Raw genomic sequence first — 15,616 nt, 5'->3', positions numbered from 1 at the left:
AGAAAATAATCGCTAACTTAAGAAAGTTTCCAGAACTTATTTTGTAGATTCCTAAGGCTCTTGGTTCACAGGTCAGGTTGAACAAATGATTTCCTCATATCCACCTTGTCAGGAATAAGCAGCCTGTCAGTCTCCTTCAAGGAGACAGCTTGCATTTTGGCATTATCCTGTAAGACACAGGGACACAGTCACTGGTTCCTCTTATAAGGATGTGGTAAGACATTTCTGTTGATGGCCTCATGTAATTCTGGCTTGCCCTCTGGGGTACTGCTTGCCTTACTGGCATCTATTGATGCCTGTTTACCTAGAAACCTCTTCCTCACTGAGGTAAGACCTAGTGTTTGATTTAGCAACAAAGAGGTTAGCAATTATGTTAATTAATAAGAGAAATAACATGGGGTGCCTGGGTGGCTTAGTCATTCAGCATCTGCCTTTGGCTCAGGTCATGATCCCAGGGTCCTGGGATCAAACCCCACATCAAGCCCTGCATTGGGCTCCTTGCTCAGTGAGAAGAGTGCTTCTCCCCTCTCCCAATCCCCCTACTTGTGTTCCCTCTCTTGCTGTGTCTCTCTTTGTCAAATAAATAAAATTAAGAGAGGGGCGCCTGGGTGGCTCAGTGGGTTAAGCCGCTGCCTTCAGCTCAGGTCATGATCTCAGGGTCCTGGGATCGAGTCCCGCATCAGGCTCTCTGCTCAGCAGGGAGCCTGCTCCCCCCCACACTCTGCCTGCTTCTCTGCCTACTTGTGATCTCTGTCTGTCAAAGAAATAAATAAAATCTTTAAAAAAAATAAGAGAAATAACGGGAATGATTAGAAGAACAATCAGTTAGTACATTTTTTAATGAACAGGAGGTAAAAAGGTGGACCTTGTAAGTACGCAGTATTCTTACAAGAAGCTCAGATGAGAAAGGGAGACAATAGAGCATAATGGGAGAATAGAAGGTGGCGTCAAAAGAGGATTGTTCAAAGCAAGAATGATTTTAGGGGCGTCTGGGTGGCTCAGTGGGTTAAAGCTTCTGCCTTTGGCTCAGATCATGGTCTCAGGGTCCTGGGATCGAGCCCCCCATCGGGCTCTCTGCTCAGCAGGGAGCCTGCTTCCCCCTCTCTCCCTGCCTGCCTCTCTGCCTACTTGTAAACTCTGTCTATCAAATAAATAAAATCTTTTAAAAAAAGAATGATTTTCCCTTGTTTATAATACTGAAGAAAGGGGGTTAAAAGAAGGAATAAGTAGAAAATAAATACAAAATACAGAGCAAGGTTCTACAAGAGATGGGAGTGAGACTGGGAAGGAGATTAGGGTGATTTTGTATGTTGTAAGTTTGTTGGTGGGAGATTTGGGGGAATTCACACATGGTTATTTCTGCTTTCTTGGTGCAGTTGAAGGCAGGGTCCCCTGTTGAATGTAAAGGAATGGTGGGGCATAAGGACAGAACTTGAGGAGCACTTGCTCTTGCCTGTTAAGTTCAATGGAAGCTGACCAAAGATGAATCAAGAGATTACCAAGCAGCTTTGAGGATCCAGATGAGATTTTGCCCCATGCATTTGTGGTTTCCAGTGTCCGTGTATATGCCATTTCTCCTATTTTATTCTGCACCAGAAAGGCTTTGTAGAGTTAGAGTTCAGGCCAAGGGCCTGCTAGATGAGTGAAACTAAAGGAAGAAAAATGAGAGTTTGTTAATTCTGGTGATTTGACATAGATTCCAGGAAGTGACAAGAAGTAAAGTAAGGCCTGGAAAGGACTGGAAACTAGGAAACAGTGGATGGGTTGAAGTAGTGGTGTTCTAGATGAGATCAGAAAGCAAGTAGCGTGTGAATAAGGGCATTGTATACTTCCCCGGCAAGAGAGTGTGACAGTGAGTTTGAGACTCTTTATATGGGTCTGAGTTCAGAGTATAACTGTATTAACCAAGTAAATAACTGTTGAAGTGGAGTGACGATAAAAGCACAAACAGCTACCCAGTTAGAAAATAAGATGGAAGAGAAGAACCCATTTAGTAGTAACCAAAAAAATAAAACATCTAGAAATAAACTTTTTTTTTTGCTTTTGATAGAAAATCTTTGATTGCTAGTCAAGACATTTATGGTGTCAGTTGGCTTCTAGTCATCACTATGCACGAAATAAATATAAGTAACAGGACGCACGCATGTTTAGAGTCCTTAAGAACAATATATCAAAACCCACCTGAAGTGTCCCATGTGACAACTGACTTATATACAGGGATGTTCATATTGGGGGAAACAACAAGGCTATAAACTACCTAAATGTTGACCAATAAAGGTTAGACAAATTATGGTATGCACATACATTAGATTACTGTATCACCATTATAAAGGTGGATGGGACACCTGGGTGGCTCAGTTCGTTGAGCAACTACCTTCAGCTCAGGTCATGATCTCAGGGTCCTGGGATTGAGCCTCGAATCAGCTCCCTCCTCAATGGGGGAGCCTACTTTTCCTCATCCACTGCCACTGCTTATTTCTCTCTCTCTCTCTCTCTCTTTCTCTTTCTCTTTCTAAGCAAAATAAATCCAGGCATTTTCCAGGTGGGCACTCTATACATGAAGCAGAGTCTATTGTTTCTGAGTCACCAGGTCTCTGAGAAAGAAGGCAGACCCAGTGCTACAAAGGCCCACGTGGAAACAAGCTGGGCGGAGTATTTCCCTGCCTTTGCCCAATCTCCTTACAGCCAAAAATAATCACCTTGTAACTCATACACATTCCAATGTTTGCTTGAAATAAAGGCCTGCCATCAGGATAAAGGGTTCAAATGGAAGAGAAATTCAGAACAATTAGGGAGAAAATTTAAATGCACTAGAAATAAACTTTTAACAAGAAATGGTGCAATACCTGCATGAGGAAAACTTTAAAACACTCTGACAGACACAAAAATAAACTTGAATAAATGGACATGCCAAGATGTCAGTGTCCCTAATATGCATGTACTATAATCCCATAAAAAGTGTCTTCAAGATTTTAGAGGGATCTAGATAAGCTCATTCTAAATTTCATATTGGTTATATGTTGGTTAATTGGACATATAAAAAAATGAAATAGAAAAGAAAAAACCTAAAACAAAAATAATCTGGAAAACTCAGAGAAAAACAAGAGGAATTGTCTCAATTAGATAATATTCAGTAAAATTTTATTAGAACAGGGCAGACCAACTGAACAGAATAGGACATCCAGAAATAGACTTAGATGTATGCAGGAGTTTAGTAGATGATAAAGGCGTTATTTCAAATTAGGAGGGGAAAGGTGGACATCTTAAGAAAATGGTATTGAGCCAACTGGTATTTAAAAGGTAGACCTTTTTTTAAAATTTGAGTGTAACTGACACACAATATCACATTAGTTTCAGGTACACAACATAGTGATTCATATTTGTACTATACTCACCACACATATGATTATAAAAAGTAGATTTTTTAATGAATAGTGAATAGCCATCTGGAAAGAGATAAAATTAGATCCATAACTTACCCCTTAAACCAAGATACCTCAAAGGAATCAGAGGCTTTAAATGTAAAACGTGAAACCATAAGAGACCTGGAAGAAAACACAGGAGAAATCTTTTAAAACCTTGAAATAGAGATATCATTTCTGAGTATGTTTCAAAATCTAGAAGCCATAAAAGAAAAAGATTTATACATTCGAGAGACACAAATCCCTGCACTCTGCGTGGTGTAGAACAATAAGCAGGGTAAAAAGGCAAGTGGCAATAAAGGGAAATATTTGCAACTTCTATCGAAAGGGCTAAGCTCCCATTAATAAAATGCCCCTCAAACTCAGGAAGAGGCCAACAGCCTAATAGAGTACACACATCTCTGAACAGTTACTAGATAAAGGAATACAAATACATTTAATGTAAGAAAAAATGATCAGCCTCGCTCATAAGAAACACAAACTGAAAATACAGATTACCTTTTCTCATCTCTCAGTTTAGCAAAAGTCCAAAAAGTTGCCTACACTGTTGAAAAGTCTGTAGGGAAGAAAGCACTCTCATACATTGCTAGTATAAGATGAATCACCCAGTCAGCATAAGGAGGTCTTAGATTATCACAGGGGGTTCCCTTTCCAGATAACCCTGTTTGGTATTATAGACTGTTTGGATGAATAAACATTGTCTACAGTCACGTGTTTCTGTAAACAATTTTATGGGAACTGAGCCACACTCACTCTGTCACTATATTGTATGTAGCTGCTTTCACTCTATGACAGCAGAGTTGATTAAACAATAAAGCCCATACGACCCACAAAACTTTAAATATTTACTATGACCCTTTACAGAAAAAGCTTACCGACCTCTGCCAAAACAGTAGTTTTTAATTATTTATAACCACCACCCTCATTAAGAAATTCATTTTTATTGCAACCCGTAAGATCTGTATAATCTATACAATTGAGACAGTCTTACCAAAAAACATTTATCCTTCTATGTCTGTTGAACTGATAGTTTCTAACCTTTTTAAGCCTGTTTTCTCCCAGTTTTAATGTATTGTTCTATCCACTAAATTAATATTATAACCTACTATAAATCATGGCACTTTTTTTTAATTAACAAAAGAGAACTAGAAATACTATAGTACTTGACACATAGAAAGGATAAACTTGGGGCGCCTGGGTGGCTCAGTTGATTAAGCATCTGCCTTTGGCTCAGGTCATGATCCTGGAGTCCTGGGATCACACCCACATCAGGCTCCCTGCTCTTGGTGAGCCTGCTTCTCCCTCTCCTGCCTGCTCGTGCTGTCTTGCTCATAAATACATACATACATACACACACACACACACACACACACATACACACACACACACACATACATACGTACATACATACAATCTTTTAAAAAAAGATAAATTTTTAAAATGTTTTCCTCCCTCCCTTTCTCCCTAATTCTTTCCTTTTCTCCCTTCTCTCCTTCTTTCCCTTCCTCTTTCCTTTCTTGTTTCCTTTCTTCTGACTTCTAAACAACTTATTTCAAAAGGCATTGGATGAGGCTAAGCAGGGTAAGATGTCTACTAGGTGAGGTATGCAGTAGTGCAGAAGGCCTTCCAAGATGTTGGAAGCAGCCACAGTGGCATCACAATATGCTAATTCTAAGATCCTATCTAGAAGGTATCCCTGCCTAGATGCAAAGAATGTCAGAGGTCTAGGTACCCTAGAAATCTAATTTTATTAAAGGCTCATAACCCTAAGAGTTGATCCAGGGGTATGGAGTCAGTGGGGACAAATAGTTACCATATTGAGACTACAGTAGTTCTATGCAAATTCCCTGTTTTTCTTGATGTAGAGCTCCTGGGCTCCTGCAAGAATAATGAAAGCCTGGAACTCCCTTAATAAGCTAAAGAACCTTAGTCTGTAGCTGTGACCAAGATATTACACTTACTTAATTTAGAACTTGGGCACAAACAGAATGCATGTCATTCCCACAGTGTAGGCACAGGAAGCTCTTCTGCTTCTGTGTCTGAAAACACTTTCTTCCCAACTAGCACCTTTTCCATAATCTCAGACAACAGAGGCATAGGCAGTATAAGATGTAATAGGAAATCAATTCAGGAGAAGTATAAAGTAAGACTTGGGAGCTTCAGTGAATGGTTGGGTTTCTAGCCAGGTAAGGCCAAACGAGGAGGAAAGTAGACAGTGGATAATGAGTGAAAGGCACCAAAACATCATCTCATATACACAGCTTGATGAAAGTATTCATCCTCGTCAAAGCCCACCCTCCTTTCAAGGTAAGTTGCAGTCATGTCTACTAACATGGGGGTTTGGGCTAAGTAAGGAGCTAGAGCAAATGGATTAGAGTTTGTTCTTCACAAATGTTCTTCACAGATAGCACAAGATAATCACTGTCTCAACCTGGAGTCTAGACTCTGTACCCTGGCATCCCAATGGAACATAGATAGATAGCCCTGTGATTGAATATCTGATGGGCCTTGAGGGTATCCAGAGTAGGGGAACAGTGCCTATATGGTCCATGCTTTGTCACTCCTCCTGGTATCAATAGATGACAAGTCTGCCAACCAGCAGCAGTTTTCCCTTTTCACTCAGAGGTAAGACATGGAAAGAAGGCCGTCAACAAAGGTGGCCATGAGTATGTTGACCAAGCTGCCATGTTTCCAGGAATAAGCAAGTTTTAGAAGCTAGGCCATAGGGAATTAAGGCCCTGAACTGTACTCCTAGGCAGAAGGAGTTGTTTCCAAACTCCAGCCAACAATTCTAAACATTTTGGAGCCAAAGTCCCTAGGCAGACAAAAGCATTTTGGCTAAAAATAAAGTGGTTCAGTTGATAATTTCGTTGAAAATGTCCATTGGTTTAAAACAAATATTTTTTTTAAAGATTTTATTTGTTTATTTGACAGACAGAGATCACAGTAGACAGAGAGGCAGGCAGAGAGAGAGAGGGAAGCAGGCTCCCCGCCGAGCAGAAAGCCCGATGGGGGACTCAATCCCAGGACCCCGAGACCATGACCTGAGCCGAAGGCAGCGGCCTAACCCACTGAGCCACACAGGCGCCCCTAAAACAAATATTTTAAATCACTTTTTTCCACATATAATTTTAGACCAGAGTATGTTCTGTTTTTGTATCTTTTTGTAATATCTGTAAGCATATTGATGTTTTTAACAATTTTCTTTTTCTTTCTACAATTTCTATTTCATGTTCAGCCAACTAACTATTCCTGCCATGCTGTTTGTAATAACAGTAAGTCCAGTGCAGATGTGAATTGATTAAACATAATTTTATTTATCCATAAAAGTAGATATTTTACAACCTTTAAAAATTATGGAAATGTATTTATTGACATGGAAATGTGTTCATGATATGCAATAATGAAAAAAAAAAATCACAGGCCTGGGTGGCTCAGTTAAACTCCAGACTCTTGATTTTGGCTCATGTCATGATTTCAGGATTGTGAGACCAAGCCCCACATCAGGCTCCACACTGCTTAAGATTCTCTCTCTGCCTTTCCTCACTTTCTCTCTCTCTTTAAAAAAAAAAAAAAAGCAAAGTACGAAAGAGTATTATGGCGTAATTCCATTTTATTTTTCCAGGATAGTTTTTGGCATAATTATTAATGGTGCTCCCTTTTACTGTTAAGTGCCCTCATTAGGATGATAATCATATGTCCCAGCTACAGGGGAAAACACGCTTTCAGCTTTTATATGCATTCCCTGTGGTTGAAAGACCAAGACTAGCACATGACTTAACATTTTGAGAAAACTAAAACTGTCCAAGGTCCAAGAACAGCCTACTGATAAAATGGCTTTTATAGGTGAGCCAGGGGAAACTGTTGAGTTAGGATCTGTCTACAGTTTGCAAGATTGTCAAGCCAAGGTATCATGGGTGTTTAGGAGTCATCCAACATCTTTGATCTTGTCCAATAGGATTCATTGCTGTAGGGATGGTCCCAAGGTACTATCCAAGTAAAGATTTATCTGTCCAGATCATGGAAATGAGAGGAGAAAGAGGTCCAGCTAAAACCTCCCAAGAGTCATGAGTTCCTATTTAATCTTCTGCCAAGGTGAGAATGTGAAGCTACTCAGTCATACAAAAATTGGCCTTTTAATCTCTTCCTCCACACAGCTTCTACCCTCAAACTCTTGTTAGACGGGAACTAAACAGGGGCACCTGGGTGACTTGGTTAAGTGTCCAACTGTTGATTCTGGATCAGGTCATGATCTCAGGGTCATAAGTTGAGCCCAACAACAGGTTCTGTGCTGGTGTGGAGCTAAGATTCTCTCTCACCCTCTGCGCACCCCCCCCCCCAAAAAAGAAGGGAACTAAACAACAGTGAGTGAAGAAAGAGGTAGCCAGGGAAATAATTAAAGTGGGAACAAGAAATGAGAGCACAGCACCAGGGGAAAAAATGAGTAGGAAGAGAGTAGGATGCAGAAAGAGGCAGGTTGTAGGGAAAAAGGAAGACTATGACTCTTAACGGCCAAGGGGAAGGAAAGGGAATTAATTTTTGAGTTTTGATTATTAAACAGGTGACTGAACACTTTAATTACTGATTAGAGACTGTGTTTGTAACTTAATATAACAGAAGGAGTATTTGTTATCTAAAAATTAGGGGAACCATGGAACCTGCCCAAATCTTCATCCAGAAGCATAGTAAGAATGCCCCCATTAAATTAAGTTTAAAGAAGTAGTAGGAAACTGAAATGAAATTTTGTTTTTATCACAATTCATGCTTGTTTAGAATATGATTTACATTTATATTTGTATGAACATGGAAAAAAATCTGGCAAGACAGGCTCCAAACTATTAAAAATAATGACCTCTAAGGGGCTGAAATTCTTCCTTACTGCAGTTCCATATTATTTGAATGTGTTATTATAAGCAAGTATTCATTGTGTCATTTTAAGCAAAAGATAAAAATATGAAGAAATACTTTTTTAAATAAACAGGTCACTGACACTACCATAGAATAATCCACAGATGAAATTTATAAGGTGGAGTACTTGGACCTGTCTTCAACAAGTATAGTCTTTCCTCTAATATCTCCCACCTCTAAGCACAGAACTTTCTCTGACATTTCTCGTTTTCCTTTCCATTACCTTTCAGCTATAGATACTCCTGGATGATCTCTTCTTATGATTACCATACGTGTTTTAAATTTCCCCCTGCTTACTGCTTTCCATCATCCTTTTATAATCTTCCTTGTTACATGGCCATATTTTAAAACTTATGCCACATACACCTTGTCCACGTTACTATATACTTTCCTTGGTAATTCATTGGGCAACAGTTTCTTTTTCAAAACAGAGGAGATCGCAAAGTATTTGTATGTTCTGCATTTCTTTTAGATGGGGAGAGTAGACGTGAAATCAAAAAATCGACTCCAAACCAGAACATTTCTGATGAAAAACAAAATCATGACATGATAATGGAGAGACTAACAGGAGATAGTTTCTGGTACTCCATCTTGGGAGGCCTCTGGGATTTTGATTACCAGTTAGAGTTTAACCAAGAAAACCAGCAGAGATACTTAGCACAAATATCTTTCACCCACAAAAAGATCACACAGGAGAGAAGCCGTGACTGTAATAGATTTCAAGAAAACTATAACATGAATGCAAACCTTATTATGCATCAGAGAATTCCTTCCATTAAAATACCCCTCAATTCTGACACACAAGGAAATAGCATCAAACATAATCCAGACTTGATTTACTATCAGGGAAACTATGTAAGAAAGAATCCTTATGAATATAATGAGTGTGGAAAAATCTTCAATCAAGGTATTCTTCTTACTAACCATATTCATACTGAAGAGAAACCCAGTGAATGTGGGAAGGTTTTCAGCCACAACTCATCTCTTACTCAACCTCAGATAGTCCTTACAGGAGAGAAGCCCTATAAGTGTGATGAATGTGGGAAAAGATTCAGCCAGAGGATACATCTTGTTCAACATCAGAGAATTCACACAGGAGAAAAACCTTTTATATGCAATGAATGTGGAAAAGCCTTCCGTCAGCATTCATCCTTTACTCAACATCTGAGAATTCATACTGGAGAGAAGCCCTATAAATGTAATCAATGTGGTAAAGCCTTTAGCCGTATCACATCCCTGACTGAACATCATAGACTTCATACTGGAGAGAAACCTTATGAATGTAGTTTTTGTGGGAAAGCCTTCAGCCAGAGGACACATCTTAATCAGCATGAGAGAACTCATACAGGAGAGAAACCCTATAAATGTAATGAATGTGAGAAAGCCTTTAGCCAGAGTGCACACCTTAATCAACATAGGAAAATCCATACTCGGGAGAAATTATGTGAATATAGTAAGTGTGGGAAAACCTTAAGTCCCAGTCCTTCACTTACCCAGCAGCACATAACTCATGGTGGGGGAATCATATGAATATATAAATCTGGGAAAACTTTTGGTCAGATCTTTTCATCCCTTTCAATATCAAATTATTTACAGAGGAGAGAAAACTTTTAATGCATAGAAACTAAATAAATTTAGGTTTTAAATTAGTAGTGTATTCCAAGGAGCACTTATAAATAGTGAAAATAGCTTATTTTATAAATAAGATTATATTAAGAGTCACATTCCAAATCTGATATAAAGCTTTTTTCAATGACCAGAAATCTTGTAGGCAATAATCTGTAATTATTCACCTGTAACTTTTATGATATAAAGTTTTTAAATTATGTAAACATTGATTAAGGCAATGATGTAGTGTAACCAGTCACATAAATTTGAAATAAACATAAAGGCAATATTTCTCAAACTTTCGTCATTTGTGTGTTTCCTTTACAGTTTTTATCATATTGTGTTTACTTAATATTTTCTTTTAAAGGGACTAAGAATTTTTAACCTTGTCCTAGGAAATAGTATTTATGGAAATTATGAGTTTTGTATGTCAATTATATCTGTTCTAAAATAAATAAACAGATATTTATCAATATATATATAACTTCCAAATTAAAAGTTTCTATTTGATGTACCACCTAAATCTGTACCTTTATTTGAGAAACAATATGACAGGATGTGGTGGTGTTTATTTGTTTATTTGTTTGTTTTTTAGCAACTTTTGCATTTTCATCAAACAGTCCTAGGATCACTTTAAGAAGAGTCTTGGGGGAGACCGAGGGTCATAGTGATGAACTTTAAAAAGTGATGCAGGGAAGTCTACTTTTCTATCCTGTTGTTCTAGTTTACATTTCCTTATAGCAGATTGTTTTCACTAAAATGGGTATTTCTGCTGTATTTGTGGGTTTGGAGAGAGAAGTTTCTTCTTGTTGTTTTGTGTTGCCTTTTTTTTTTTTTCTGTAAGGACCAGGAGCTGAGAGTGCCTGCACCTCCCTGCACATCTGTGAAAGACAAGAAGTATGAGACTATCCCAGATGTTGAGCTGTGGTGCCATCATGAGGATAAGAACCAGGGAAGACCCTAACTGGCTTATATAAACAACTAAGGAAGTATTACTAATTGGCTTAATAATTCATTTTATTTATTGAAATGTGTGTATATAACACCTTTCTCCAAAAAGAATTTAAGGTGGTTAAATTTTATTTTTATGAATACTGCCCTATTTAACAGGTTGTCACCTTTTGATGTTACAAAGCATTATAAATGTAAACTGTCATAAGCCGCAAACAGCTGCACCTTTGGGGCTGCTTCAGTTGCTTGGTTTTCTGTTTTTCTGTCTCCTAAGGCATGGCTTGAAGAAGCCATGAAGTTAAGGTAGGATTGCATTTCCCCTTGCTTCCTCACCTTTTTTCTTCTAACATAGCTCTCAGCTCAAAGGCTTCTCTGACTTTTTCCCTCTGAAAGACTAGATTTTATAAAGTTCTCGGGGCAAAGCTGAAATGCTTAAAGATTTTAAAAACCAAAACGCTAAAAACAAAGAAAGTAATGAACTCATTTTGTCACAAACTTTTCAAAGTACATTTATGCCCCATGCATCAGTGGGTGTGGAATAGTTAATAAAATCCTGAGTTACTATAGTCAAGAAGGATTTTTAATAGTATTTTGTGTTCAAATGTCTGTGTAGTAGGGGTCCACTTTCAGGTCAGATCTGTTCTGGAAACAGGCACCAAAATGAGCTACATTTAACATTCATTTTCCATAAAGAGGGCACCCACATTTCAGAAAGAAAGTGAGCTAAGGTGAAATTTCAGACAGTGGAGGTATGTATTAAAAGAAGTAATGGTTAATTAAAATTGGTAAAGGCTTTGAACAAAGTTTAATTTTGCAACCAGAAAAAAAAAGACCTATCCGCAAAGAGTGTTAAGGGTTCCAATACAAGGCAGTGTATCAACACAGGTGAAAACAATGGGATTTTCAGGAGAGTTTCAGCAGAACTTAGATAATCCTAGAAAAGAAGTGTCTGGACTTATCCAGACCACAGTTCCCCGAAGATTTTCACCAATTCATCATAATAAATAAGAATTAAAAATTAGAAGCTTATTAAATTTCTTTGGATCATAAATGATGATGCTTATCTTAGTTGTACAGTAAACTATATCATTCTGGGATCAAATTCTTTTCATGTCCTTTGTTCTTTTCAAAATGTTGCAAGTTAAAGAGTGAACTCTTAGTATATTGATTATATATTGTTCTTGGAGTAGAGAAGCCAGAGGAATAGTAGTCATTCAAAAACCTGTTAGTTATGACTTATTTCTGTCTAGGAGGGCAAGACATTACCCTTTCACATATCTTAGTTCATTTGGTCCATCCAACTATGTCCATTCGTCCTTTATGAAAAGAGAGATTAAAGTTTATACATAGTAATAAAGGATTATGTATAATAATCCTATAATATAATATGTATAATAATAAAGGATTTCTCATTAGAAATGTCACTAGAACATGGATCACTTACTGGTACAGTGAATAAAAATAGTGCCTGGAGCAGCATTTTATAACACATGAAAAATACTTGTTGAATGTATTAAAGTTAATAAAGCAAAAGGCTGCTCACATTAAAATCTGTGTAACTTTCTCAGAACTTCAGAATGTTAAAGGATCATCAGGTTGATAGATTCTCTTATGTCCAAAGGCCTTGTGGGCTTGGAGAAATATATTTGTTACTATTTATATTTTGATTAGTGTTTATTAGTTTTAGAAACACATTCTTTAAGCAGCCAGCATTCCTCTAATTATTCACAGCTGTGAAACTAATATACAAAAACTTGGGAATTTCTAAAATTAGATATACCCACTCTTTTAAGCACTGATTTCAATTTAAACACATCGAAGTGCTTCATTAAAATCACAAGCCTAAATAAATAAATAAAATAAAATAAAATAAAAATAAAAAATCACAAGCCTAAAACTTAAGATTGTATCAAATGTTTTAAATACCTTAAGAAACACGAGAAAAGGGGTATCTGGATGGCTCAATCAGGCATCTATCTACCTTTGGCTCAGATCAGGATCCCAGGGTCCTGGGATCAAGCCTCAAATTGGGCTCCCTGCTCAGTGGGGATTCCTCTTCTCCCTCTCCTGCTCCCCCTGTTTGTGCTCTCTCTCACTCTCATTCTGTCAAATAAATAAAAAGAAAGAAAAAAGAAACAAGTAAAAAAGGGGAACCTGGGTAGCTCAGTTGGTTAACCCTTTGCCTTCAGCTCAGATCATAATCCTGGACTCATGAGACAGAGCCCCACATTGGGTTCCCCACTCAGCAGGGAGTCTGCTTCTCCATGCCCCTCCTCCTGCTTGTGCTTTCTCTCTCTCTTTCTCTCAAACTAATAAAATCTGTTTTAAAAAAAGGTAAAATGTAACCTGAATATTAATTATACCAAAACCATTAAAATGTTAACCTACATGGATTTTTTTTTTTGGTCTTATCCTTATTTGAATACTTTCCCAGGGTTTCAATTTTCATTTGTTCATAGGTTTAGGTTGTTCCTTCCAGGTACTATTTGAATAGCTCCCTTAGATTCTAGTAATCTTATCTAACCCAAACAAGAATAATACTGTCAGACAAATTAAGTTACAATTTATGGATTAACACCTGGCTGATTCTTAGGTCATCCATAAAACCTAGGTGCAAAGACTCCTCTTGGATCTCCTTTTATTTTTTTTAAGATTTTATTTATTTATTTATTTATTTATTTATTTATTTATGCTGAGCAGAGAGCCTGATGCGGGGCTCGATCCCAGGACCCTGAGATCATGACCTGAGCCGAAGGCAGTGGCTTAACCCACTGAGCCACCCAGGCGCCCCTTGGATCTCCTTTTATAACAAAATTATTATTATATCATGGGGCAGTTTAAGACCTTTTTGTACAGATACGAAATTTTGACTCTTGACTTTCCCAAAATCATCTATCCCATTGTCATGTCATTTTGGTATAGGAATTTTATTGACTAGCCTTATTTAAAGCTTCTTTTAAAATTCTCTTATACATTACCAGGAGAAATGTCACAACCTCTCTCGAAGGGCATTTGGCAGTATAGAGCAAACCCATTCTAGAAATTCACACTGAAGATACACCACTAATAATAATTAAATACATATGTCCAAAGTTGGTTATTAAAACACTGGAGGAAAAAACTAATTTAATTGTTCATATAAGAAATATTTCTCAACAAACTATGGTACATCCACACAGTAATGTTCTATGCATCTGAAAAAGAATAAGCTAATCTGGAGTGAATGATACTTCCAGAATATGTTAAATGAGACAAGTGTGGAAAAGCATATATGGAATGTTACTTTTTGTAAGAAAGAAAAAGAATGCACATGTATTTGATTATCTTTGCAAAAATCAATACAGGAAGGACTAACCAGAAACAAATAGGTCACCTATGGGAACAAGAACAGGGTTAAAGGCATTGGAAAGGAATGAAACTTCTCTGAATATATCTTTTTATATTTTTGAGTTTTGAACCATTTTAATGACTTGCAGATTCAAAAATGAAGATTAAATTTAAAATGATAGGTTTCTCCCTATCCTTGAATAAAAAACTGTATACAAATACAAATGAACCTAATTGTATAGAATATTGATAATAACCACACAGAAAAAAATCATCCCAATAAATTTTTAACACAGTGCTGTCATTGTAGGCAGTAAAGACAAAAAAATTCAAAAAGCAATCTCAAATATACTTAGCAAGTTTGTTGTTAGTGGTGATATTATTTCTACAATTACAAAAGTACTGTGTGTACTGTAGCATTTGGCAAATCAATCATTGATGTTGCTGAGTGGGTACCAAGGTTTTCACTGTGGGAGAAAGGGGACAAAAACAAAGAATACGGGGAAAAGAAGAGGCACATTGGTTTTTAGAGGTTTCTGTTATATGCCTGTATGCATGCACACAGGCTTCTCTATGAGTATTTGAATATACAGATAGCTACATCCTCTACAATATTCTGGAAGCAAAAACACTCCTGTAGCAAAGCGCTCACCTAACACTTAGATTTTGGTTTCTAAATACCATTCCCCACTGAAAGTTCTTGGAGAATTTGCTGATCCAATAACCAAGATAAGAAAAGTACAGGTAAGCCTGGATCACACTTTTTTGCCAGAAAGTAAGAAATTCACAAAAACTAATGGTGGCAAGTTCAGAAAGACACAGACATCAGCTTAACAAGGTTCCCACTGGCTAATTTTGGGAAAATGCAGACTTCAAAATGAAGGGGAGGAATAAAACAGTAAATTTAAAAATCCATTAGTCCATACAAATACAAAAAGTCAAAAATTTTAAAGGGGTGAATGCAAAAAAAAATGAATCTATCTCAAAAACATACTTAGTGAAAGAAGCTAGACTTAAAATAGATACCATATGATTCCATTTATGTGAAGATCTAGAATAAACAGTGTTAATGTATAGTGATAGAAATTAGGTCAGTGGTTGCTTCCGGAGGAGATGGCTTGACTAGGAAGGGACATGAGGAAATTTATGGAAATGTTCTGTCTTCACAGTGGTCTGAGTTGTGTGTGTGTGTGTGTGTGTGTGTGTGTGTGTGTATTCATCAAAACTGATGAATACTTAAGTTACATATGCATCTCACTATATGTGGACTACATCTCAAGCAAAAAATAATGTTTAAATGTGATGTGGGGGAAGAGGAAAGCTCTTTTTTACAAAATCATGCTAACTAAAAAATGTAGCAGGTGTAAAAGAGATAGAAAAATTACTATTTCATAACCACC

The 15,616-nt window shown here is 37.2% G+C and overlaps 1 protein-coding gene across 1 annotated transcript in view; it reads left to right on the top strand.

The window, feature by feature from the left end:
- Nucleotides 1-10,236, top strand: part of ZNF713 (zinc finger protein 713) — a 43,619-nt gene extending 33,383 nt beyond the window's left edge. The window contains exon 5 of the mRNA XM_044232995.1: nt 8,803-10,236. Coding sequence (XP_044088930.1) covers nt 8,803-9,860 — 1,058 coding nt within the window. The 3' untranslated portion in view covers nt 9,861-10,236. The remainder of the gene's footprint in view (nt 1-8,802) is intronic.
- The last annotated feature ends 5,380 nt before the right edge of the window (nt 10,237-15,616 follow it).

Source organism: Neovison vison, chromosome 14 (genome assembly GCF_020171115.1).
Source record: "Neovison vison isolate M4711 chromosome 14, ASM_NN_V1, whole genome shotgun sequence".
NCBI classification, from domain to species: Eukaryota; Metazoa; Chordata; class Mammalia; order Carnivora; family Mustelidae; genus Neogale; species Neogale vison.
This window is presented reverse-complemented; position numbering and strand designations above follow the sequence as displayed.